The sequence below is a fragment of the Poecilia formosa genome, unplaced genomic scaffold (assembly GCF_000485575.1).
Source record: "Poecilia formosa unplaced genomic scaffold, Poecilia_formosa-5.1.2 Scaffold19, whole genome shotgun sequence".
Lineage (NCBI taxonomy): Eukaryota > Metazoa > Chordata > Actinopteri > Cyprinodontiformes > Poeciliidae > Poecilia > Poecilia formosa.
In genome coordinates, this window is record NW_006799958.1 from 70,373 (window position 1) to 96,465 (window position 26,093).

Here is a 26,093-nt window from a genome sequence, read left to right on the forward strand (position 1 = left end):
CTAATTGAGATTAAAAGGTTGTTCATCCCAAACCACCATGTTTTAGACTGTTTTTAATTTAGAAACGCAACATTACAATTAGAATGGGCTTATTAGAAAATGCTTCAGGTGTTGTTTTTTTTTGCCAATGTCTCCAGGGTAAAACAGGCTACAGCAATATCAGCTAAGATCAGAAAATAGTTCATTTAATATTTTTAATAGTTGCCCTTTACACTTCAGGGTTCATCAGAACTTCTGAAGGTTATGATAAAGATTTAAATGTGTAACAAAATAGCAAAAATAGGTGTGCAGAGAAAGCACGCCAAGTTGAAGAACTTTGCATTTTTTTCAGTGCGTGACGGAGCACATGAAGGATGCTCAGCTAGCAGCTGCTAAGAGATTTCAACGCTTACGCTTTACCAAATTATTAATAACTTTGTGTATTCAGACGGTTTCACGTGGTAGACCAAACCACATATTCCCATGTCACAAGTCCCAGCCAAGCACAACCCACAGGCAGGAAAAACAAAGCAGAAATAAGCAGCATTACTGCAGTTTTTCCAAAGCAGGGTGAGGAGAGGGAACGGTCCAAACCATACTTAACAGACATGAACTCAGAAACCACAGTAAAAGATTAAGAAAAACACTGAATAAAAAGCTGCACAACATTAAGAAAAGACAGACAACTCAAACTGGGTCTCAATTCTTTATTAGATTCAAGAAAAAAAAAAGAAGAGTTAACATTTATACATAAACAACTAATCTCATTTGAGAGAAGAATTTGATTTGATATACATTAGTAAAAACCAGTGAGAAGAAAAGAAAGGAACACAAGCTGTGCTGGAGGTGACCGACGGTATGAAACTAAACAAGAGAAGCCTTCATTACCTAAACCTGTAGCTATAGTGTTCCCAACATGGGGCAGACACATTATTAATACCAACATGGTGGTGAAGTTAATCAAAAAAAAAAAAGAAAAAGAAAAACAGGGCTAACTTTTGTCATAGTGTCCTACACAGAGTAAACTCAAAGCTGTTGAAGAATTTTATCACAAATTCTGATCCCACTCGCAAAACAACACCTTATCATGAAAAGGACGAAGAACAGTTTGTGCAACAGCATGTTTTGGTCTCCCAGGTGTGCGCGTACAGACTAGGTCCGTTGTTACGACGACAGACACAGGAGGGCAGAACAGCCGGTGGAGGTGGCAGGAGAACAGATGGGGGGGGAGTGGGAGAGGGGGATAAATAAGGTGAGGAGCAAACATCAGGACCAGAACAGAGAGAGGTGTGTACGAACACTAACCATCAGACAGGGAGGGAGGGGTTGCCTGTTTTTCTTATATTTGGACTTGATATTTGTAGAGCAGTAGACCTTTTTTCCTGCACACACCTTAAACAGTTGGAGCCACATAATGGGGGGCAAAGGGGGGCATGGGGCGAGGAATTATTACCTCCTGCTACTGCCCTCTTTTACCGGTACCCAGGTCCCGGCTGAGTGTAGCCCTGACCATAATGGGGGCGGTTGCGGGCGTAGGGATTAGCAGCGCCGGGTGGAGGAGTGACGGCAGTGCCTGGCGGCGGGGTGAAGCCCGGGCGGGGTTGAAACCCTGAGCCAGGCTGGGAGCTCGGTGGCATGCTGTAGTTGGCAGGCTGGGAGCCCTGGGAGGTATAGTTTTGGGGAGGGAAGGCTCCGGGTGGATACTGCTGAGCTCCCTGAGGCTGATGAGGCGGCTGCTGCTGCTGCTGCTGCTGCTGCTGCTGCTGCTGGCCGGTCTGGAAGCCAGGAGTTGGGGCCGAACCGGGGCCAGGAGCCTGGGAGGAGGGTGGAGGGTAGTTCTGAAACTGCTGCTGAGGCTGTGGAGGGCCAGGCTGAGGGGCTCCAGGCTGAGAACTGTATCCAGCTGAGAAGTAGGAGGACATCTTGTGAATTTTCTTTAATGATTAAATGTGAATTTATCGGTCAACAGCAAAACAACCATGGAAATATGACAGGCTTAGCCTGGCAGGAGGATGGTAAGAGAAAGAAAAACAATTGACACACACATGGATGAACACATGATTAATCATTTGTGCAAATTAGCAATTATAAAAAAGGAAATCACATCCCCAAATAAACAAAAAAACATTTTTAAATGGAATTCTGGAGAAAAAAAACCGTAGTTTTAGAAAAACAAAAACATGGAACCATCTCAAAAAAAAATCAAAAAAACCATCTCCATCTGTTTCAAATGTAACAATTGCCAGAGCATTCAGCCTGAGCCCTGTTTAATTATTTTATTACATAAAGTGTTAAAATTGTACATTTATTAATCAATATGCTATGCCACTAATGTTATATTAAGTGTGAATATGTGTTGTTGTTTATTTTTATGATGTGGGCCCCAGGAAGAGTAGTCGTCACGGCAACGGTTAGTAGGGATCCAAATAAACAACAACAACAACAAAAAAAACCATTTGCTAATAAAAATATATTAATTTAAAAACATGAATGCATTTTTGATTATTTAGAAGCTGATGTTTGAAAGATTTTTCTAAAACAAATTTTCCTGAATGATATTTTGCAATCCCTTCATACTAGCTGCTCTTGTTATTTGTTATATTTGATTGTAATTATAGTTGAACAGTCTTTTAAAGGTGGTTCCTGCTCTCCAGGAAAAAGCTCCTCACACAATAGATTATGTGAGGAAGAATTGTAGCATTTGAGCAGAAACTTGAAGCTTCTGCTGCCAGATTATTTCTAAATTAAATGAATACAGAAGCATTTTCCCCTATAATCCTGCCCAGTTTACGTCTTACCGGGATACGGCATGGTGTACTGCTGCTGCGGTGGCGCACCTGGCTGCTGAGGAGGGTATCCACCTGGAGCCTGGTACTGCTGATACACCTGACCTGAGGAGGCAGTGAAAAGCAGTATCGTTAGAAACACTCCAAATATAAAACTACTACTTCTCCATAACAGCACTATTACCTAATCTATACACCAGATAGGCTAAACATGGCATAAATCTAAAAATCATGCCCTACATTTGTGAAGCCAAACCAGAAGTCTAGCTTCATTTTCAGGTTTCTTCTTGCAAAGCCGTCTCAGTTCCTCTTCAGAGCTCGTTATCCGGGATGGAAACGCAGCATTTCAGTCAACAATTAAAACCTAATTAGCACAATTAGTGGGCCAACAACCCTCCATAAAACAACTCGAGTGCGGCGCATAAATTACATTTATGGACGACAGGGCGAGAAAGGTTTTATAGGCCCTGCTTGTTCCAGCTCATCCCCACAGATCAGTCAGCTTGTATAACGACTAATTTCTGATGGTGTCACAGCTTTTGGTGAAATTACAGTTAACCGAGCTTCTCCAATTAAGAAGCTCATTACCAAATACATCAGAGACAGATTTACAACTTCTTGACATTGTGGGGTTTTTTTGGCTCCCTTACATTTTTTTTTTTTTTAAAAGATCAGACGGTGTTAGGTTTGTCTGTATAACGTCTGTAGACGTGTGCTCAAATCGTCATGGAAACAGTCTGATTCTCAGTAAGTGAGCAGAACGCAGGTGCGCAAGTAGTTAAAACTGCAGAAAGAAAGCACCTTTCCTCTGCCTCACAGCAAATAAACAGCTTTGGTTTGCAAATATCATATGAGCAAAGCGACTTCTTCTTCAAACTGAGACTTCATTGTTTGGCATCATCACATCCTGAAGAGACCCGAATATTTCTCAAGAGGCATCTGACTTTCTAATACATTTATCTTTTATTTTTTTGCAAAAAGAACAGAAATATATAATTTATTGCTTAACCACAACACAGCTGCATGATTTTATGCTAAGATTAAAAAAAAAAAAAAAAAAAAAAAAAAAAAAACGCACACAATACATTTTTTCTTTTTCATCAGGTTTTCCATCAAAGGTTCAAGTGTGGAACACACAAGCAGAGACTTGGCAAGTCAGTGTTTTCCCTAAACAAGGTCACAATTTTACTTCCAGATCTCACACTGGGTATATACGAGTATGGTGACGGCACAAGCAGCTAGAGAGCACAGCACCGGTTGGAAAAAAAAAAAAAAAGCTAGACGCTGATCGGAGATTTTATGGCTCGTTTCTTACCAATAGAGCAGAAAAGGAGATTCAGATTTTACTCCATTTCTCTTTAGGTTCTGTGAGTAAAAAATATTTTCTACAATCAAATGCTGATAGCTTCAAAACCTGCCCAAAATTACAGAGCTACGCAGTACGCTCCTCTTGGTCATGACGCATAAGTAAACCCCAATAAAATCCATCAAAAACAATAATAGCATAGCTCATTTACTCTTGTACTGCAAAAACTATTTCTTAACAACTGACACCATAGAAGCATCACAAATTATTCATCTTTGTCCAATAAAATCCATTCAGAAATAAAAGCTGCCAAAGAAATTCAGAGAAAAAAGCTCAACTATAAAAACTGAGCCTGTCTGTCACGATCCTGCCTATTTGTGGATTTGTTTTGTGTGTGTGGGTCGTTACTCCACACACACAAAACACTTTATCCGTTTGCGATAAATTTGGTTATTTGTGGATTTTTTCATAAATCATATCTAAAGTATTTGGAAAAAAAATGCAGCTTGGGAAGAACTTGACTCGCTACTGGCTGTGCAAAGCAACCAATCCTGGAGCGCCATTCCTTTTCCTTGGCACTGATTGGCTGTACACAAAAAAGAGCAAAAATAAGGAAGTTAGGTTCTGCGGTGGCGCCAAGACGGTTGCCGCTGTGCGTATTAATGCATATTAAGACAAATATGGTGTTTCAACTACTAAAATAGGCAATTATTTATCAGCATACCCTCAACAATAACTTCCAATAAGACCAAGTAAGTACGGTGCATTCACTGAGTGGATATTTAGTTTCTGATTGGCCAATTACTGGACAAAAACAGTGCTCAATTAAAAGCAACAGATTTTTCTTGTTGATGCATCTCTAACATGTTAAAGATGATCCATAATTCAATAGGTCCAGTGTTTTTTCATGCATGTCATTTAAGCCAAGTCTTCACTTATAACTTCTCACAATGCTCTGCATTAGAAACACCTCAACGAAATACTTGGCTGAACGATCCTGTCGCCACATGAACATCCAACACAGTGGTCTTTACTGTAAGAGGAGCCATGTGTGTGAAATTGTTTTGTTTTTTTTTCCTTGTGTTGCCATCATCTGTTGTCCATTATGAGCACTGTTATGTAAAATTGATGGGCAGATCTGAATGTTGATTTCACTGAAACTTAACATTTTCTCTTTAATCACAGAAACTCGTTAAAACTGATACTTTGGGAGTTCATCAAAACAAAATCCTGTTTTGCAACGAGTATTTTACACAAATAAAACAACTGTAGATTTGATCAATACATGTCTAGTTCTTTTACTTTTGGGAGGAAGTGGGGGGGTTGTACAGATTGAAATTATTACCACAGTTCAATGAGAGTCAGAAAAAAAATAAAAAAGGGCAAATTTTTTACCATTTGTTCACAAATTGTTTTAGCAGCATTCTTAAGTTAACAAGCAGTCTAAGGCTCCATTAAAAGATGACTTCTGGCTAACACAAGTGCTCTGTTGGCATTCAAACTCTCATATTTTACTATATAAAATATTGTGCGCAGACTGGCTGGTCTGATTTGCCTCAAGGCTGTCAGACTGCAACCACAGAAAGTAGTAAGAGGGTGAAGAGTGAAGAAACCACAATGTAAAAGAGCAGTCCGTACAGGGGCGGGTTTATGGTCTCTGTGTGCCAACCATCTGCAGCCTTGGAAGTGAGGAGAATAAAACCATGGGACAGATATGAAGACAAAACACTTGGTACCATATTGGACATGAGAGATGTATTTACAAAAATAATAGGAAAAATAAAAAATCACAGCTGCCAATGAATCATAGGAAAACAATGGTTCTGTACTGACTTATAGGGGAAAATGCAGTACTTAAATCACCAGGACCTTTAATTTTACCCTACTTTTTTGTCTGTGGCACGCAGAATGGGACGTCGTCACAAATTACATCTACCGACGCCGACAGGGCCGTCGCATTCGGAGAACAGCGATCCATACAACAGCATTGACGTTATTTTCAGTTTTTTTTCCCCCCACAGCTAAGTAATTCCATAATTTACAGAAATGTTGAAATATATAGAATTTTAAATAAGCTGTGCTGAAAAAAAGGGAAAGAGTTCCACATTTTTTTTTAAAAGTTGTGGTTTTAAAGGTGTAGTCCGGCGATGGCACCATACTGCCTTTGTAGCATCACTTCCAAACGCTTGGAAACGTGTAACCAAAACAAACTTTACATAACTTTCTCCATCTTGTTTACTTGCCTATAAAAATAAGAGAGAGCTTCTTGGTCACAAATAGTTTGTATTGCTCCACAGATTTCTAATAAATAAAACCTGTGCCACCCATACCAAGAGAACACTGACCACATAAAGCAGCAGCTGCAGCCTGTCTGCTTCTTTCAAACTCGGTGAACAAAACCTGCACCTTATGATTTGTCGCAATGTGCATCTTAGAACATAAACACCTGAAGACTTTCTAATGATTAAAGCTGAAATCCCTAAAAATGGCTTTGAAGAGAGCAGATGTAAAAACAAAACATCATTTGATTGATATTCCCACAACGTTTAGCTGCTTCTAGTCACATAATTGAAAGTAATAAAGACTATTCCTGTTTTATTACTTAAAGTTAGCAAAATATGGACCGCAGAGATGATTGAAATAAATGTGAATAGAGTAACACTTCAGCAGAACCGCACACAAAGTTAAAAACTAACTTTGTTTTTTGTTTTGTTTTTCTCTAGCAAAGATGTACAATCCCTCATTAGCCTATCTGAATCAGGCTTTTGGCTTGGGCCAAACATGTAGGAGTCTCAGGTTGCACACTGAGAAGAGTAATGGCAAGACCTCTGATTAGTGAGATAACCTCCTTGGAGACTTTTGTTTTTATTTTGTTCAGGATTGCAGTGGTGATTTTTCATTCAAAAACACTCATGACATCATAAATGTGAGTTCCAAAGAAAAAGAAAACAAGTCTAGGAAGTACGAAGTTATGAGTAAGCGAGAAACAAAAGCATGTCGATGTGAACCAGAATGAATATAGCGCACCTTAAATTTGCTATAAATTTCAGTGACTTTTTCCCCTGATGAGGTTCATTCAGTTTCCCAAATCCAAACTATTATTGATCAGAGACAATCTATTTCTGCAGCTAAAAGCAAATATACCTACACCCATAAAAATTTATCAACAGACTATAAACACTCATCCAACAAAATCCTATATTCCCCAACAATTTTAATAGCATCACATCAACCAAGCATTTGGTTTCTAGTTTTTAGCTCTGGTGCAATCTCTCTCAAACTGTGGTCACCAGACCACTGGTGGTCAACAGGCGCCCCCTAGTGGTTCGTAAGGTACTGCATCTAAACAACCATTTATATGCAGCTCAGCTCACAGTGTGATATGTACAGTTAGCTTGTCAAAGGCTTGTGGTTAAAAATAATAATGAGTAAGTGGCCTAAAACCAGCTGCTGTAATTTTTATTTAATTTAGAAATGATTTATCAGTGAATAATTACAATAGATAAAAAACGCTCATAGAAATGGGTGAATAATTTTTGGTGTAGAAGAGCATTTTTGTTTCTGCCAAAGCAACTCAAATCTATTTTTTTTCTTTTATTGTGCTTCTAAATTACAAATGGCCCTAAAATGATGTTAATGCACACAACACTTGTAGTGAATTGGAATTTGTAAATAACTCGACATGCTTATGCTTTTCACATGTCTAAAACAGCACCACTTCTCATTAGTTAAGAGACTAATACTGTCATTTCAGGCTGGATATATTTAGATGATACATTTACATGTTGTGTTATTGCAGGGGCACTTTTAAGTTAGGTGGCCTTGGAGAGTTTGTTTAATGGGTTAAGTGATCCTCAGCCTGAAAAGTTTGAGAAACACTGCTCTAGAGTAGCTTCTACAAACGCTAGCAAAAATTCCCATTAGGACTACAAAAAAAAGATTTCTCAAGCTACACAACCTGAAGGTAGTGTTTGTAAGGCTAAGTTGCTGCTAACTTTGAAATAATGCACCGTCGCAGCTGTAAAACAAAGCATCGCTCTTCTTTCTCTATCGGGATGTGTCTTACCATCCTCATGAAGTATGTCTTTTTTCCCTTCTATTAATCAAGGGGATCTTTGTGGGTCAGTTTCTTACCATCAACTCCAGCGGGGGGTCCCTGTTGTACGCCAACATAAGGAGGCTGTGGCTGAGGGGGCACTCCTGGCTGAGGCGCTGCAGAAGAGGAGGAAGCAATGCTGTCAGGAGTCCCCGAGCGCTCCTCTGTTGCAGCAGCAGGGGGAGCAACTGCATTTTTTTTTTTTTTTTTTTTTAAAAGAGAGAAGCACGTTAGAGACAAAACTGAACGCTTTCCAGGGGAAGACATCCCAGTTGGGGAGTGTGGTGTGTCGTACCTGGGGCCTGGTCCTCGCTCAGGCCAAAAGCAGAAATGATATTCTTGTTGACCTCGTCCTGGTTTTTCAAAGGGTCAAAGGCCGACATGCTGGCTGCGCTGACCGGAGGAGCCTGTTTCACTGTCGAGTCTGCCGTCAGTACTTTGCCTTCACGCCCATCCAACGACTCTAGAAGAAAACAAATTTAAGATGGAACATTTTTAAGTCCTTAAATGCAAGTAACAGACGGCATTTAGAAGCGTCAAGAGAGAATTACAAAAATAGTCAGAGAATAGACTCGCACAAAATATTTGCTCACTGCTCTGATGTGGTAAGAACCCATTTCTGCTCTTACACGGCTTCGGTCGAAATGAATTGTGCATAAGACGTTCAGAGAGCTGCTGCTCGCAAATATCCTGCTAAAACAATCAAATGTGTGTTTTAATAGAGACTTGAATAAACTGCCTCAGTCTGGTGTCAGAGTCTAAGTCAGACACATTTCCTTCAGTTCTCCTTATGAAATATAACGATCTGCTACTTTTGGGGAGTTCGTCCGAACTATTCTGGGAAGTCCTAACAGGAAGGGAGAAACAAAGATAGAAGTTTCTCTTGTGTTAGTTGAAGGTGCATCAAGTTAAGGCGAGTTGCTGCTCACCGTTTTCAGGCGCCGTGGAAGTCATTCCAGGCTCTGAGGGCGGCTCCAGGCTGTCAAGGAGGTTGTTGACTTTATTCCTGAGCTCAATCAGCTCCCTGCGCAGGTACTTCACTTGACTGGATTCCAAAGGCCGCGGCTGACCATTCACTGCAAATAAAAACAATTACAACATTAAAAAAATGATGAAAGAATCAGTCATAAACTGGCAGGATTATGTGCAGAATCCTGCACCTAACCCAATGTTTCTTTTCACAACAACTACCTTCAACCCTCGTCTCCCCACTCTGAATCGACAGAGAAAATTAGGAAAGAATAAATAGGAGTAGACATTTCTTTTTCCATGTCAGTTCCTCGTATCAGCTTCCCGGTGTTTGTGGAAACGGCTCAGGGCGCAACGCCCCGGTTCAAGATGTTGGCCGTTCTGAGATCACAGGCATGATCTACGCCTTCCAAACTTGGCACAAGTTCAAGGCAGTAATCTCCAGATGAGGTCATAGCATCTGATCCAAAGCTCGGGCTTGTACCGATTCGCCCTCGTTTCAAAGAAGAAAAACATCTTCCAGTTGTTGCACTAACGCGTGGTTCGTACGCTTTTCCCACAGCAAAATTCAAGCACTTTCCAAAAAGTTTGAAAAGTTTTACAGCACCACACTTTGGAGTTAAAAGCAATACAAATGAACTAAAGACAGCATTTTTAATACACCATTACATGATATGATTTAGAAATAATGTCGTGTGATGGTGTTGTACAAAGCAGGGACAAACTAAAATGTAACAGTTTATGTTTTGTAAGCTCTCTCACACACCCTGTCCATCTGACAGGTCTGAGAACAAAACACTAATGTAAAGAAAAAAAAATCCTCCAATTTCAATCATTTTAACATATGAAATATAAGATCTCCTTTATCTCAATTACACAGATCATTAAGCTATTAGGCATAATAAATATTATATTGAACAAAAAGCGTTAAGGTAAATGAACCTCCTGCTCACATTATGCTTATAAATAATCACCTGTAAAGAGTCTTTTCTCATCAAACTGTGCAGGTGGAATATCGAGCACCTTCAAGGACTTTATATAGAAATCGAACACTTTTCAAAAAAGAAACTTACAATTACTAAAAACTACTGACAGTTAGAAGCCTTGACCGACATGACAGGGCGAAATAGAAACACTTCCAAGAGCTACGGCTAAAGTGAACAGGGCTAGTATGCAATTTAAATTAGGTTTTATAACCCGGTCTAACTGCCACGACTGGGTTTTGTGATAAATCTGACCATGACTTGTCGTTATTTGTTTGCTCATCCAATGCTAGGAGACACAGTGAAATTCCACAGACACCGAGTCACAGAGCAGAGCATGGAGAAAACAAAAGCTCCACTGCTCTCCAGTGACTGGCTGGCGGAACAGCGTAAAGAAAGAAAATTTGTTATCTTTTTGTAAAAATGTGAGAGAGAAAAAAAAGAAACAGCTTACCAAATAATGTCAATTTGAGTATTCTACTGCACTGGATTGCAAAGGAGAGGTCAGAGCTGTCAAAAATGGTGATGAGGTCATCATCTGGAAACAGAAAAAAAGACAAAAGGAAAAAAAAAAAAAAACGTGCTGAAGTTATACGATGCAACAGAGGTAGACGCGCCTTGCATTCGGTTCAGAAGAGGGGAAGACTCACCTTCATCTTTGTATTTAATGGTAACTTCATCGTTACTCTGCAGCTTGCCTCTGAAGACGCGCTGCATCATCAGCACCAGCTCGTCGTATGTGATGTCTTCATTGTGGATAGGGATGCGTCGAATGTCGTCACCCAGCTGGGCTTTGATGATCAGCTTGCCGCTCAGGTCCAGCTGGCCGTTCATGGTGTCGTCTGATCTCTGCTGCTCCCACTGCCTTACCGAGGAACAAGAGGGGCACGTTCAAAAACACTTCATCTCCCCTTATTTTACAGCTCACAATTCAAGTTCAAACTTTTAAAAACACCTGAAATAAGAATTCTAAGAACGGTCTTATGTAAATGTGTTAACTTTTTTTTAAATCAATTTCTATGTTAAGATTGACACTTACTATATAATAAACCACTGAGGTAAAGCAAGGTAGCTTTATTTATGTAGCACATTTTCAGCAACAAGGCAGTTCAAAGTTATTTACATGAATTAGAAGGAAATACAAACAAAACAAAACCAAACGAAAGACAAACAGATAAAAGTATGAAGCTACATATCGGTTCCCCATGTTTCATAAGAATAAGTAGTTTGTAATTTATAAACTACTATTGTAATTTATAAACTAATTAATTTATAAACTAGTAGGGGTTTTTCTTGATTCTTCTTCTGATGAAACTGAATGTTGGTTCCAGTTGTTCTGGGTTGAGTTCTAGATTTGTACAATATAAAGCTAAATGTTAGCACTGAGGCTAGTGAACACAATTATTAGACAAGCTCAAAACAAAAAAACCGGGTAAGACAGTGGGTGTGTGTATTGTAAATGGGTCATTATGTTTAGGTCATGAGCATGAATAGACTTGCTGTTTATTCTGCCACTACACAGTGACACAGAAAATATGCCTCTGTGCATCAACTGGTAGCAAAAGTAGAGTCCCAGTGAAGTACGTCATCTTATGTAAAGCCCCAACTACACTGCTTCACAATATCACTATTGGCAAATATTTTAAATTGACTGCGACATTTTGCAAAAATTATCCCTTCTGAATTGAGCTGATCATATGCCTGAAAAAAAAAAAAGGAAAAAACACGAGCTGTCAGGCTCTACCCTGGCGACCGTCCCAGTTGATGAACATCACTTTCTCTCTGCGAGGCAATTTTACAAAAATCTGTGAGATGCCAGTCATGAGCCCAACAAAATCAAGCAGGAATTCCTCAAAAGTATGTCAGCAGATCAGGTCAGGTGGGTGGCTGCAGTGATAAGCGTGTAGGACTAAAATATGTTACAGGAAAAACGATGTATTTAACAGTTCTTTATTAAGCCATCTTAAGCTATATTTACTTTGAGGGGTTCCAGGTGGGCTCTGATTATCTGAAAAGTCTACCAAAATAATAACATCAGAGATTCAATGAACAGAAGAGTCTAAGGGTCAAACGTCAGCCTGTGAAGTGGCAAAGACAGCCTTCATGTTGACTTTGACCAGAACGCTCAGTCTTCTTGATAAGAATAGTCTTATCAAGAAGACTATTCTTCTTGATAATAGTCTTCAAGAATTGGTCGTGGTTAAATTAACCACGACCAATTGTCGTGGTTAATTTAACATTAACCACGACAATTTACTGCAATCATCAGGATTTCTTTTATGTTTTATCTAAACCTCTCTACATTCCCATTCCTTCTTCACCAGATTTTAGTTTATTTAATTAACAGCCTCTCCATTCCTGGTTGTGTTTTATATGATTAGATTTTGATTACCTGTATGTATATTAAAGAAATAACTTAGGTTTAGATTTCAACAGAAAAAAATTAATCTCAGAGTAGACTCAAAACAACAGAGTGGAAAAAACGGCTACATTTTCTTTTGTCAGTAATGAGCTCAAATCAATTTTAATTATAATCAGATTTTTTGGGGAAAACAAGCTGGTAACATACACAATTTATTTGACAAGGCAGAAAAGCAAAAACAAAAGCAAAACTCATCTTATTTTTCCACATTAACATTACAGATGGGGTACGATCATTATTAACACTGTGGGAGGGGGGGGGGATTAAAGAGAGGTAATGATAAACTACCACTGATGATGTTTGCAAACATCACCCAAAAAGTGAAAGTATATATATCATTTGTGAATAGTGAATCATCGATTAGTGTTACTGCTGTAGTGAAGTAACCTTTTGTGATAAGGTTTAGGTTGCATTTTCAGAGCAGCATTTATATTTGTATGGCTTCATCCAGCCTCAAAACTCTGTATGCAAATTTTATTTAAATAAAAAAAAAGAGAGAAGGATTTATCAAACACTCTTCAGTGTGACTTCTGACACATTAAATACTACAAAATACTGTGATTAAGTCAATCTTTTGCCCATCCCCAGTTAACATCAGCCGCGATGTAACATGTCAGTTATTATCTTCCCATAGATTCAGTATCTGAGAGGTTTATGCCAAACAAAGCCCCGCTGTGGATTTATTTGCAGAAATCCTACTGCTTTGGCAGTCCTGGCCAGATGAGTAATTGGCTAGATGCTAAGGATTGTGTTGTTGCTAACCTTTAGCACACAAGCAGATCAAATGGCGACACCGAGAAACTCTGCGATTTCATGGAGCAAAAATCTCTGGAATTTAATGAATAAAATAATGATGCATGCCAACTTTGCGTTTATCGGCCGCAAAAAAAAGAGCCGCCCAACTTTGTTTATCACATTAACAACAACGCAGTGTGACTGGTTAAGTTTGACAATCCAGGCCTTTTCAGTACTAGATACATGGGCTACACAAGCCGAACATAATAAACAATCACTTTAGAAAATATATGTACAACAGTATGCAAATGTAATAAACGATTTAGTTCAATTTCAGGTTACACCAAAGGTCAGTAAGAATCGACTTAGACGTGTTTCTACAATTAACAAGCACATACAGCTAGATAAAAGTTTACTTTATAATCCAACAGCGTATTGAGGCAATACACTGTTGGATTATAAATAATAGCATGTATGGGAAACTGAAAACTGAAATTCTGCTGAATCAGTCTCTGGGTGAACCAACGCACCGTTAGCTATATAGTTAGCAAACGAAACATTAGCCGGATACCGCTAAGTAGTAGCAGCTAACAGACAGTGATGACATAGAAACTACTGAGTGATTACAGCTAAACATCCAAACCAATGAGGTATTTTACCTGAATCAGACGACTTCACCACGCTGTGTGTTCACAGGTTTCCCCGAACCGTGAAGTTCTAGTTTGTTAGCTGGCCTAGCTAAGTCCAGGAACCAGCATCAGGAAGTGTCATCCAGTCTGTCAACGTCAACCAGTACGTGGCATTCTCTTCGCGCAGCCGCAGAGCGTCTGGAACAAAGTGTGTTAGGACTACTCCCCTCTAAATTGAATAGATGAACAGGATTAAATTTCTTCTATAGTCAATATCTTGAATAGCTTGAAACCCAACCCACTGCACTGCACAAAGAGGTATCTAAAATTGATATTCGTATTTACTGATAAACAATAATTAGAATATCACTGTTTGGGATTCCGCCCTGTTTAAAAGAGATGGACCCACCGATGTTAATATCTACAAGCCCATATTTAAACAGGATATTTAAGTAAGTATACAGCCTGCGACCAACTAAAGTACTCCCGGGACAAAATGTAACATTTTTCAAGCATCTGTGAAAATGTATAAAACACAGCATATTAACTGGTGCTGTTTCTGTAAATGACAGAATTATTGTTGATTTCAGAATTTGTCAAAAGCTTGTAACACAGTTGAACAAAATTTTGTGATAAACACACATCGCACTGCTAGTTTGCAAGTCCTTTGAGTTGGATTTCAAATGAATTGTGAGCTCAGCCGATGCAGTAGACACCAATCACGCAAGCTTAAGGTGACAAAATATTCTCACCTTAACAAATTTAGATGCTTTTTATTTATAGCAAGCATATTTTGTATTTTAAGTTAAGCCAACTGTACTATATTGATGCACTGTGCTACATTTATTTTGTTTAGTTTTAATACCATAGTTTTGGAGACAAACTAAATGTAATCAAGAAAACATACAATACATATTTTTTGTTTCTACAAGTCAAAATGAAGTAGCGTCATTACGGTGCTTAGAATGACCAAGCAGACAGAGGTTGTGATGGTTTTATTTCTTCTTTAATGTTTTTTTTTCTCACTAAAAATAGAGACATAATCATAATTTACATAACATAATCGAATGAGACCAAAATAAATCACCTAATATGAACAAACACTGGGAGTTTAGAAACAAAATGTACACACTGACACAATTTGTGTGTTTGTTGTTGTGTAAGCATGAGCAAAATGAAATCACTGTAACCTGAGTTCTGTGTAGAGAAAAACAGAAGCCTGCTTATTATTGAAGAAGGTGCAAAGATTGCATTGGTCACTGCAAATACAAGATGCAAGCTAACCTGCTGCTTATTACTGTTCTAGGATCTATGCTGTGGGATTTTTGTCTGACCAAATAAATGCAACTGAATGAAACTTGCAACATAAACATACATTTTCCAGAAGCAATCCTCTTTTTATGCATTCATTTCTTCTTCTTTTCCTGAGTGGCATCAAACCATGAATCTAAAAGTTTCTTCATGTAGTATATCTGCCACGCATGCACTTGAACAGCAACCACCATGATGAGGTACATAACAGTCACAGCAGAGAAGCCAAAGATGAAGCGGTACGCTTTTCCGTGGCGATAGAGCTGCTGAGCTACGGGAAACATCTCCATGCCACCATAAATGAGAGGCGCCACAGAGAAAAGCCCTGCACTGATCATGGATATAACCAGGTAGCTGATGTTATTGTTTGGGAGTGACAGGCTGCTGCAGAGCAGGGGGATGAGGCTGAGCAGGTAGGGGTACTCCCACTGGTACGGTACGGACACTGTGTCGTGTGACACCAGGTCAAAGTGGCTCACAATCACTTGCGCAGCCACCAGCAACCAGATCAGAAGGTGGACCCAGTTCAGCTTCCGCACCTCTGACTTCAGGGAAGCGCTGCAATATAGAAAGTCAACATTCAGATTGATGTTTGGATATTTAAAAAAAAAAAGGTAAATATTATCAATAGGAACTGTATTTTTTGTAACTTGCCTCATCTGGTAACGTGGGGCCACCTTTTCTCTGGGTTTGAAGTCAGTTCCATTTGTACTGGCTGTTCTGGGGCCAACACGGGATGTCATGTTCGGGCGATCCTGTTCCACACAAAATACACAACTTTACACAAAATAAGCTGCAAATATTTCTATTTATTGTTTAGATAGACAATATAAAAAGGTCAAACCCAGATAATTACCTCCTACAATAATAATAACTTTAGGTGTTAGATTTTTAAAAAGTCAGTGTGTTGTGCAGTGCCTTACAAAAGCATTGTTGTATAATTGTAAAGTGGAAGTAAAAAAAAAAAATACAGTATATACAACATTTGTTGACCTGCTTAAAGGCAAACCTTTACAGGTTTTCTTCTAGGAAGGTCCTATATGTCACTGTTTGCATTGGGCCACAAACTCTGACTATAGCTTCTCTCCCACAGCATGATGCTGCCAATGCTGTTATCATCACATAATATTGAGAATGGTGTGTTCAGAGTGTGTTAGATTTTCTCCAAATGTAGTGACTTTCATGTTGAGCTTAAAGTTCTGTTTAAGTTTTAATCCAGTTTAGATCCAAGCAGATTCTTCTTGAATCTGGATGATTGATTGATTGATCAGAGCTCTGCAAGATCTTCGAAGGTTAGGATATATACATATACATATATATTTTTAAACCTGAACCTTTCAATAATCTATTGATGTGTGTTCGTGAATGAAAACAAGCCAGAGGCCGTCGCAGAACAGCTGTATTTAGATTAAGATTATAATAGAATATTAAATAACCTGCCGACGTCAAGTCGAGGCGCTACCTTCTCAAGACCTCAGTGAATTTACGTTTAGTAACTAAATGTTATTTAGTAAAGGGAAATGAATACCAATGAATGCCAAACTGGGCTGCACAGTGGAGCAGTTGGTAGAGCTGTTGCCTTGCAACAAGAAGGTTCCCTGTCTGATTCCGGGCCCCAGTCTTTTCTTTCTGCATGGAGTTTGCATTCTGCCTGTGTTTGTGTGGCTTCTCTCTGGGTACTCTGGTTTCCTCCCACAGTCCAAAAACATGACTGTCAGGTTAAATGGGCTCTCCAAATTGCCCCTAGGTGTGTGTGTGCATGGTTGTTTGTCCTGTCTGTCACTGTGTTGCCCTGCGACATACTGGCGACCTGTACAGGGTATACCCCGCCTCTCGCCCGGAACGTTAGCTGGAGATAGGCACCAGCACCCCTCCTGACCCCACTAGGGAAAAGGGTGTAAAGAAAATGGATGGATGGATGCCAAACTTTCACAAAAAATGAAAGCAATTTTATTTCCGAGCTGCAGTGATGTAAAAAACTTTTTGCTGGTTTATAACATTCCAATAAAATCCGCTGAGGTTTTTGCATCATGGCAAAATGAGAAAAGGGTTACTAAGCGTAAATACTCTGCTGCATTTATACAACGGTGTAAACAGTTGTTTAGATACAAGCCGAAAACTTGACCGAGAATAACGACGATGGCGGAAAGCAGGGAGCGCGTTAGCTGCTGAGCCCGACCATTTCCTGTATTTGCTTAATTTGAGCAGGTGCGTATTAAATACCGGACTGGTTTCGAGTTAATGTCAAAATTGTCCTCAACGATGCTTAAATATCAAATCAAGTTATGATTCATTATGCCGCTGAGTGTTTACTTACCTCTGGACAAGCTCGATGGTTGAATGCGTTGTACAGTAACACAAAAGATGTGATGAAATACAGGACATGGCAACGCGCATGCGCACAGTCGGATTGCAGCATCAGCATCCCCCTCTCTGACCTCATCCTGCTAAAGATTTGACAAATGTTCTGATGAGCGGCTCTAATAAAGCCAGGCGCAGTTACAAGGATTTCAGTAATTTCAAAGATACGTATGACATGAACTAGGTTGGAGATTGCATTTCACATTTGATCTCCAATTCATATAAAATCAATTCTGTTCTATTCAGTTATTTTAACCCCAGAATCCCTAGTGGAAATTAGATAAGCAAATAAATAAATAAATAAATAAATAAATAAATAAAAACAGTGTTATTTCAAACGTTTTGTCTTACATTTTGTTTTGATTGAATTCAACAGAGAGTTTGGAAAAATATTTATTGATAATTCAGCCATTGAACAAAGAAGGCAAACTTCTTCACCAGTCCAAAGTTTCTTATCATAAAGTTTTTTGTTATCTTTCAACCCCCTTTTTAAGGCTATCTTCTCAGTTTTTCTTTTTTCTTATGGCAATCTCTATTCTCTGATTTGCTTCTATTTCCCTTTCAACTAAACATGTTGACGTTCTTGGTGGAAAATAGTTTCTATTCTTTTTGGAGCAAAAAAATAACCTCTATAGTCTATTCCTAAACAACTGTGTCCTCTGTGTTGCTGCACACAGGGGACATAGTTGCCCAGGACATGTTGGAAAAAGGTATATAAACACAAAATTTTGAGATTTCTTTCCAAACAATTCACCAGTGTCAATTGAGTATGTTATTCCTGCTAATACTTAAGCAGGTTAAGGACCTTGATTGTATTTCCTGTAATAAACTGTCACAAGAAGAGCTGCTTCTTTTATAAATGCTGCCCTGAGTAAATAGATATAAACAACAAGCTGCGAGTATGCATAACACTATCCATGCAGCTTACCATAAAAAGAAAGAATCATTCTGGTACAATTTTAATAAACATTTATTTTTTTTAAATAAATTGTCACGACAAAGTTTAAACACCAACACAATTCGATTACAGGGACGATATCGATATCATCACTCTTTTTTTTTAAACTAGTCATACTTTATTTTTTTCATCATAATCCATTACGTGGGAAATGGATTGTGAATGATGCGCTTCTAATATGAAATTGTGTCCTACATCTTAGTTTTGAAACAGTGAATTTTAAATTAAACCTGTTAAATAAAAAGAATTACAAAGAAACATTCACTTCAGTCAAACAAAATTAAATAGCCCAAATAGTTATTTCCAAAAGAGATAGAGAGACAATTAAAAACGTCACTTTTTTAAAGAATTAATGTTCTTTAAAACACTGAATGAATGCCATTCCTCACTAAAAGTTGCTTGCAAACAAGATTAGTATACTTGTATGATTCTTGTAACAATATTTTATGTCATTGCCATCCATTGTGGTGAAATGGTCTATTGTAGTCTGTTGAGTGGCTTTGTAGTTCAGAGCAATAATGTGTCTAGACTTTATGGGTTTTTCACAGCAGCAGATTCACAAAATAATCAGCAAACGATTCAAAATAAAAATAACATTACATTGTTTTTCTAATCTCCTCCATAAAAGCTCAATATTCCTTGTAAAGCTGTCATGTTGGTTTTTTACCATCTAAGATTTGTGTTCTTCTACACAAGAGTAGAATAATCAACATACACCCCAGTTCCTTCATGCATATCGTTTTACAGTCACGTAGTTAGTTAGCCCTTGTGTTCTTCTCACTGAATTTTGCTATTCAATTTTTTCCCCCCAGAACTGACACATTTTCAGCCTGCATAATAATACATGCTAACTTTAATAACAGACAGAAATGAAATAATTTTAAAAAACATCGATGTCAATTTTTGCATTAATACCCCAAGAGGCAGGAAGTACAAATGTAGAAATAAATAACAATTTACTGTCAAAATTGGTCCACATTGTTATGTTTGTTTGTTTTTTTCCACATTACCTGCTGGATGCCAATTTTGATGCTGTGCACTTTGACTCTGCTGTAACAGTGTAATGAACAGAGAGAAGTTAATCTTACTATCTTGTTAATACACTCCATAAACTCCTTTATGTTTATATATAAAAAAAACAAGTCTTAGGTCTCCCACTTGAATTGATTTTCAGGTTATACAGTACAGATTCTGTGCTTTCATCTCAGTCTAAGATAATTTATAATAAGATCATTCATTATTCAGTGAAAAGCTTCCTCCTTTCCTTGCTCATAAAGTATGAGACTTTACATTGGATAGAGCAAATATCCAGTAAAGGAGGACTGCACATACTCTCCAGCATAAAGTCCTGAGGCTTGATCTGATGGCATCTGAATATACACAGTGTCCCCGGGTTGGAGAGGCAGGACTGCACTTCCAGAGGCTTGGTCTAAGGAACCTTTTTTGTATTCATCGTATGTATACATCACAGGCTCATTGTTTCTCATCAAAGCCACCCACACGTTCTCTCCCTTACAATGAATGTGGTAGGCAAAGTAGTAAATGCCGGGGATGTCGCAGGTGAAGATTCCTGTCTGAGGATTGTAGTTTTGACGGCCGTTGTACAACAGCTTATCAAAAACAACCGGACTCCCCACAGGTGGGAAGGGAGTGGACGCTACAGCCGTAAATGCTGGCATTTCAAGGCCACTGGAACCCATTACTTCAGCCCCGCCTCCACCGTATTTGCTCTTTTTGCCATAACTTCCGGCTTTAACACCATCTAGTCCTGGTCCCATCTCAGAGAGAACCCCAGCCATTTCTGGAGAGAAAACAGGTTCACCAGGTGGTCCTGGTGGTCCAGGTGGACCAGGTTGACCTGGCTGTCCTGGGAGTCCAGATGGCCCCTCTCTTCCTTGGGGTCCTGCAGGACCAGGCAGGCCTGGACTCCCAATGACTGCAGTGCCTGGTGGACCAGGAAGTCCATTTTCTCCTTTAGGTCCTGTGGGACCTGGAGATCCCATTGGTCCAGCTGTACCATCTATTCCAGGGATTCCTTGAGGTCCTTGAATACCCTTTTCACCTGGTAATCCAGCCACTCCTCTTAAACCAGGAGTACCCGGGGGACCAGCTATACCAGGTAGACCTTTATACCCATCAGCACCTTTAGGACCACTTGGTCCAGGTGGACCTCTAGGACCTGGTTCCCCAAGGTCCCCAGTTAGACCAGTCTTACCAGGAAGCCCTGGAGGACCAATGTCACCTTTGGCCCCATCAAGTCCTTTAGGTCCTCCGTCTCCACAGTCTCCTTTAGGACCAGGTGCACCTACACTTCCAGGTCGTCCGATCGGTCCTGGGGGACCTGGTGGACCACTTGGTCCAGGAGGTCCAAGCATTCCAGGTAATCCACCATAGCCCTTATCTCCTTTGAGTCCTGGAGGCCCAGGTGGTCCATTCATTCCTTTATCACCTTTTGGTCCTGAAAGTCCTTGTTTACCAAATCCTGGAAGTCCTGGTTTTCCTGGCAATCCTGGTGGTCCTGTAGGGCCCTTTTCACCTGTCCTTCCTGGTTCTCCAGGCAGACCATTTTGACCTGGCTTTCCTTGACCAGGTAGACCTGGAGGGCCAGGTGGTCCTCCTTTCCCAGCTGGCCCAGGAAGCCCCGATTCTCCAGGATGTCCTTTATGTCCTGGTGGTCCTTGTGGACCTGGCAAACCATTCAACCCTGGTTTTCCAAAACCTGGAAGCCCTCTTGGGCCAGCTGGTCCAGGAGGCCCAGGAAGTCCTTTGTGACCAGGCTGTCCTGGGAGGCCCATTCCTTTGTCTCCTTTTGGTCCCGGTAATCCCGGCAGTCCTGGCAGGCCCTTGTGACCTGGTTCTCCTTTGCCACCTGGTTGTCCTGGTAATCCCTGCATCCCTGGTTTACCTATTCCAGGAAGCCCAGGTGGGCCCGAGGGCCCCTGAGGACCTGGTTGACCAGTGGGGCCTTCTTCACCTCTCGGTCCCATTTTTCCCTGAGGCCCAGGCTCACCAATTACACCTGGTTTTCCTGGCACTCCAGGCAAGCCTAGTTTCCCTATTCCAGGCAATCCTGGTGGACCTGGAGGTCCCAGTTGGCCTTCACCACCAGGCAGACCGTCTCCTGGAGGCCCAGGAGGTCCTGGAGGTCCTGGAGGTCCTGGAGGTCCCTCTGGTCCAGGCGGCCCAGCAGGGCCTTGTTCTCCCAGGGCAGCTCCTTCCACTGCACTAGGAATTGTTAGACCTGTGACCAAAATGCATAGATGTTAAATACAGACAGTGCATACTTACAAAAATATAGAAACGCATTTAGTCCCAAAGTTATCACCTGTAACAGCACATTCCTCCACAAACAGTGATTCAGTCTGACCTCCAATAACATTATGATCAACCCGTTAAGCCTTCTAGTGTGGCCAAAAATATTTATGACCAATCAGGGAATAAACAGTGAACACATAAAGCTGTCCAGAGACATTTGGTTCTGAGACATCAGCAAAAATAATCTCTGTTCTCAGTGGACTGTGCTAAATACTCTCTAGATTGGGATCCATATAGAGTAACGACCTGTATGTACTTCACAAAAACAGAGAAATGTGTATCTGAGGTTGAAAGAATGAGACCAAAGTTATATCAATCAAGGACATTTCAAATGTAAAGTAGAAATCAAGTTCAGAACTACTGGAAATTCTCACGTTGGTCAGTAAACCATGGCCATTGCAAGTTCCTGATATATTTTGGACAACACACAAGCAAAAGTTTTGCCTCCCAGGCATGACACATTTGTTTATGTGTCATAAACAAACAACAGGAACTCCCAAACCAAAAATGAAAGAACAGGAATTGCATCATCAATCTGTAATTTCACCCCTGGCAGAGAGAGCAAGTCTCTTTGTTCCTTAAGTTCTTATCAGTTTTTTAGGGGACCTCAACTGTCCTGCTGAAGGGGACTGTCAAAGTGTTTCATGAAAAGTTGTGGGACTGGTTTACTAAATAGTCATTTAGGAAAGGGGAGGCATTACCATTTAGTCTGCAGTAATTCTCAAATTAACAGTTTTTAGTTTTTCCAAGAATTAGGAATATTCCACAATCAACTTCTCAGGGGCATTATCACTAGGTTAATCGTGTGAAAAAAACACTTCTAAAAAATATGTTTAACTATGCAACTTGAACTTTACCATACTGCGAAGAACAATAAGTATTTATATTTTTCACATTTCTGTAGATTTGCTATGTATTTGTCAACATACGGTCAATGTGTTGCTGTGTTCAGAAGGATTTCTAACCTTTGTTTTTGCCAGCATTGTAGTTTCCCCCTTTCCGAGGATTTTCTTTGCCTTTGAGCAGAGGCGTCTGGGGCAGCTCCTTCCTGTAGTGTGGAAACTGCATGTAGGGCACTTCTTTGCCAAGGTACTGTTGCTGAGGAAAACCTCCTTTGCCCATGTTAATGTGCTGAAGGTGGTGCATTGGCTGGTACGGCTGAGGGTGTTGAGTGTGTCCGTAGTATGCACCACCAGTCATAGATATGAAGACGACAAGCTGGAGCAGAACAGTAGCGAGGGGCCCAAGAAGGGGAGGCATGACCAAAGCCTGTGGAGAGAGTGAATAATTAATAATGTGATTTATCTCTTGCAGCTGAACATCGCATTTCTAATGTTTTATCTTCAGACAGGAAGCAACAACCACACTCTGTCTCCCTCTCCTGGACATTTATAACAATTACACCTGTCATTTGCTACTGAGATAGTCGGAATTTGGGAATTAGTTATGTTAATATCCTATAAATAGGTAATATCAAGGAATAAATAACTTTTTGGCACTTGGGATTTAATTTTGATTTTTTTTTTTTTACACAGCTTTACTTCACACAGGAAAGCTGTATGTGGCCTTCATTTTCTATGCCACAAAAGTTGATTATCCTAGAAACTGAAGTGGCAAGTGCAACACACACCAAGACCAAGGCCCCACTGTGTCAAGCCATTATTCTTTACCCTCCAGAAAAACCTAATCTGGGAGAGACTCAGCCACTGCATAACTATTTATAACCTTTTCACAGGACTTTGAAAAAGTCACTCAATGATTGTGTTTAGTTCTTGCAAAAAAAAAATAAATAAAAATCTCAGAGCTTTTTGTGACAAAAATAATTTCTACACACATTGTAGAAAATAAAGGCCACGCATCATAAACTAAACAAGCTGTTTTTGGATTTGAAAAAGGTAGAAAGGTAAAAGGAAATTACATAACCAAACTAATATGTACATGCATATGATATACAATAAATGTAAACATGAAAAGGCAGAAAAAGAAGCTTTTTTTAGTCAAACAAAGAAGGATTCTGAGAAAGTTACCAAGGACAAATTTCTGGTATGTGTGAACGTACTTGGCAATGAAAGCTTGATTCTGATTCTGAGAGAGATAGCTCAGAGTCTGGGCTAAGGCAACTTTCATTTGAAATCCACACTATTCATCAATTTCTATGTTTATACAGTTTAAGACTGGAGTGCAGATAGGAGTAGGTTGGTTGGGTGTTACAGAATATTCCACTTCATAATATTTGGTTGAGTTTATATTGTAACACTTCACAGTCAAAGTCTACCCGCGGTTCTTCGCATTAAGACAATCAGGCTAAATTCAAATCCTGTTTCATACAGTGAGAATTAGTCTATTCAATACCAGCAATTCCCATCCAGCTGTCATGATAACAGAAACCACCACTTTTCTATTTGAAAGAGATGTTGCTGACTCTGTTTATTATTGCTGTGCTTGGTATGCCTGGACTCTAAAGGCACCAAAAGCAGCATCAGTCCTTCAAAGGCTGCCTCTCATCGAAACAGACAGTGGCACGGCTGTGTCAAAATTATCAGAAACATGAGAAAAGCTCAAAGTAGGAGAAAAGCTCAATATCTCCTAATGGGAATGATAAAGTTTGGAATTTAAATCAGGCAATCCTACATTTCTTGTGAATACTGCAAAAAATAATTCTGAAATTTAGTTTTATCAGCATTTTAGGATTACTGAGCCTTTAATGTCCTTCAGAGTCAATAGATCCACCCTTTGACTAAGAGTAGAGTTGGTTGGTTGAACAGCAGATTAATTTAAGATCTGTGAGAACTCTGCAGCTGGAGCATAATCAATGTGTTTATGCTGACTTAGTCTTGTAGTTGTAGGCCATAAAGATTGCATGGGTGTTTCTTTGTGTGTTAATGTTTTCAAAGTACTTAGACAAATTTTGCAGCTACAAACTGGTAGGTCCATAAAACAAAAAAAATACATCAGATGTCAGTAACAACCTAAATAAAAAAACACAAATGTAAAGAAATCAAAGGACGTCAGTCCACAGATTAAGTTACTTGCAAAAAAGTGGAACAGCAAGGGGAATAATGTGGTTTACAGTAGGGAACAGTTAATTAATATCGCAAAAGCAAAGCTGAAATACTACCACAACTAAAGTCACAAATCCAATGGAAGTTGGAAAATATTTGTTGTGAATCCAAAGCAGGAGCAAAGATGATCAAACCATCTCTTCTATCAATTATAAAGGGCAAAGTGAGATTGTTGGCTAACAAGTTGGATGAACTCCAGGCCCTGACAAGGACTCAGGCAGAGAATCGGAAATGTATGTGTTTTACTGAGACATGTCTGCAGGATTGTATCCCCAACTCTGGCGTCTCTCTGCCCGGCTTCCCAACTATACGAGCAGAGGGAGATTAAAAGAGGTGCAGGAAAAGAAAAGAAGATGGATTAGAAGTGCTTGTCAACAACAGATGGTGTCATCCAGGAGATGGCACTGTGAAGTGTCATCTCTGCTGTCCAGTTAATAAACTCTTAGCAGTAAGTTTTCATCCTTATTATTAAGCAAGAGAGTTCACCAGTGTTATTTTGGCAACCGCTTATATTCAGCTTACACTCAGTTGTTGCCGATAACGCATGCAATGTTATCAGCTCAGTTGCTGCTAAACAGATTCAGCTCCCCAATGCATTTGTGGCAATATTTTAATCATGTCTCACTCTCTGTTACACTGCTTTTCAACAGATTGCCGGCTGCTCTACCAGAGAAAACAAGATGTTGAATTTGTTTTATTTTCCAAAGCCAGAAGTTCTCTCGAAAAATAAGATGAGCAGCTCTGTGGGATTCCACAGCTCTTCAAACTTAGCTTGACTCAAGAAAAGGTTTTTTTTTTGTTGTGGAAATCATCCTGCCTGGTTCTGTTACTGAAGAAAACTCACCCATCAGTCATCAGCATCTATTAACTTGTTGCCCTGACATCCCACATCATGAAGATCATCCTGTGCAGCCAGGATGAGGGCCTCTGTGCTGTCCTAACTAACCATGCATGGAGGGTTCCACCCCAAATCCAGCACCCTGAGACTGTACACGAGCCGTAAGGAAGGAGGCAGAGGACTAGTGAGTGTGAGAGCCACTGTCCAGGATGAAACATCCAAGATCCATAAATGCATCAGGGACAAAGCCTCAACGGACGATGTGCTCAGCGAATGTCTCAGACAAAGCCTCAACGGACGATGTGCTCAGCGAATGTCTCAGAACAGAGGACAAGGTGCTGGA

At 39.8% G+C, this 26,093-nt stretch overlaps 3 protein-coding genes across 7 annotated transcripts in view; all 3 read right to left on the reverse strand.

Annotated features, from left to right (window-relative positions):
* Window positions 1-671: 671 nt before the first annotated feature.
* tfg (trafficking from ER to golgi regulator) lies at window positions 672-14,104 on the reverse strand. 4 transcript variants are annotated; one of them, XM_007547110.2, is made up of 8 exons: window positions 13,936-14,104; window positions 10,770-10,980; window positions 10,574-10,657; window positions 9,097-9,243; window positions 8,463-8,630; window positions 8,206-8,358; window positions 2,778-2,870; window positions 672-1,882 (listed from the first exon to the last, which is right to left on the reverse strand). In XM_007547110.2, the coding sequence occupies exons 2-8, from the start codon at window positions 10,951-10,953 to the stop codon at window positions 1,452-1,454; spliced, it is 1,260 nt and encodes a 419-aa protein (XP_007547172.1). In that variant the 5' UTR covers window positions 10,954-10,980; window positions 13,936-14,104; the 3' UTR covers window positions 672-1,451. The 4 variants fall into 4 exon arrangements, with proteins under 4 accessions (XP_007547172.1, XP_007547171.1, XP_007547174.1 ...); XM_007547109.2 differs by having other exon boundaries at window positions 10,770-10,984; XM_007547112.2 differs by having other exon boundaries at window positions 8,206-8,283; window positions 10,770-10,984; window positions 13,936-14,103.
* A 788-nt stretch (window positions 14,105-14,892) lies between these two features.
* On the reverse strand, window positions 14,893-17,674 carry LOC103134718 (protein jagunal homolog 1-A-like). Its single transcript, XM_007547108.2, has 3 exons — window positions 17,534-17,674; window positions 15,871-15,971; window positions 14,893-15,774 (listed from the first exon to the last, which is right to left on the reverse strand). Exons 1-3 carry the CDS (start codon window positions 17,657-17,659, stop codon window positions 15,312-15,314), a joined length of 690 nt encoding a protein of 229 aa, XP_007547170.2. The 5' UTR covers window positions 17,660-17,674; the 3' UTR covers window positions 14,893-15,311.
* An 855-nt stretch (window positions 17,675-18,529) lies between these two features.
* col8a1a (collagen, type VIII, alpha 1a) overlaps window positions 18,530-26,093 on the reverse strand; it is a 12,780-nt gene continuing 5,216 nt past the window's right edge. Inside the window, exons 2-3 of one of the 2 annotated variants that reach the window (XM_016669070.1) lie at window positions 22,816-23,119; window positions 18,530-21,776 (exon numbers count right to left, since the gene is read on the reverse strand). In XM_016669070.1, coding sequence (XP_016524556.1) covers window positions 19,822-21,776; window positions 22,816-23,110 — 2,250 coding nt within the window. In that variant the 5' untranslated portion in view covers window positions 23,111-23,119 and the 3' untranslated portion in view covers window positions 18,530-19,821. Of the gene's footprint in view, window positions 21,777-22,815; window positions 24,139-26,093 lie in introns of those variants that run through there. The other variant, XM_007547107.2, reaches the window with a different exon arrangement.

Coding starts and splice junctions, on each gene's coding strand:
- tfg (XM_007547110.2), bottom strand. CDS start 10,953: ATGAACGGCCAGCTGGACCTGAGCGGCAAGCTGATCATCAAAGCCCAG. Junction 10,658..10,769: donor CATTAAATACAAAGATGAAG/GTGAGTCTTCCC, acceptor TTCTGTTTCCAG/ATGATGACCTCATCACCATT. Junction 9,244..10,573: donor ACTCAAATTGACATTATTTG/GTAAGCTGTTTC, acceptor TTTTATTTGCAG/TGAATGGTCAGCCGCGGCCT.
- LOC103134718 (XM_007547108.2), bottom strand. CDS start 17,659: ATGAGGTCAGAGAGGGGGATGCTGATGCTGCAATCCGACTGTGCGCAT. Junction 15,972..17,533: donor ACCATCGAGCTTGTCCAGAG/GTAAGTAAACAC, acceptor TGTGTGGAACAG/GATCGCCCGAACATGACATC. Junction 15,775..15,870: donor GCCCCACGTTACCAGATGAG/GCAAGTTACAAA, acceptor TCTATATTGCAG/CGCTTCCCTGAAGTCAGAGG.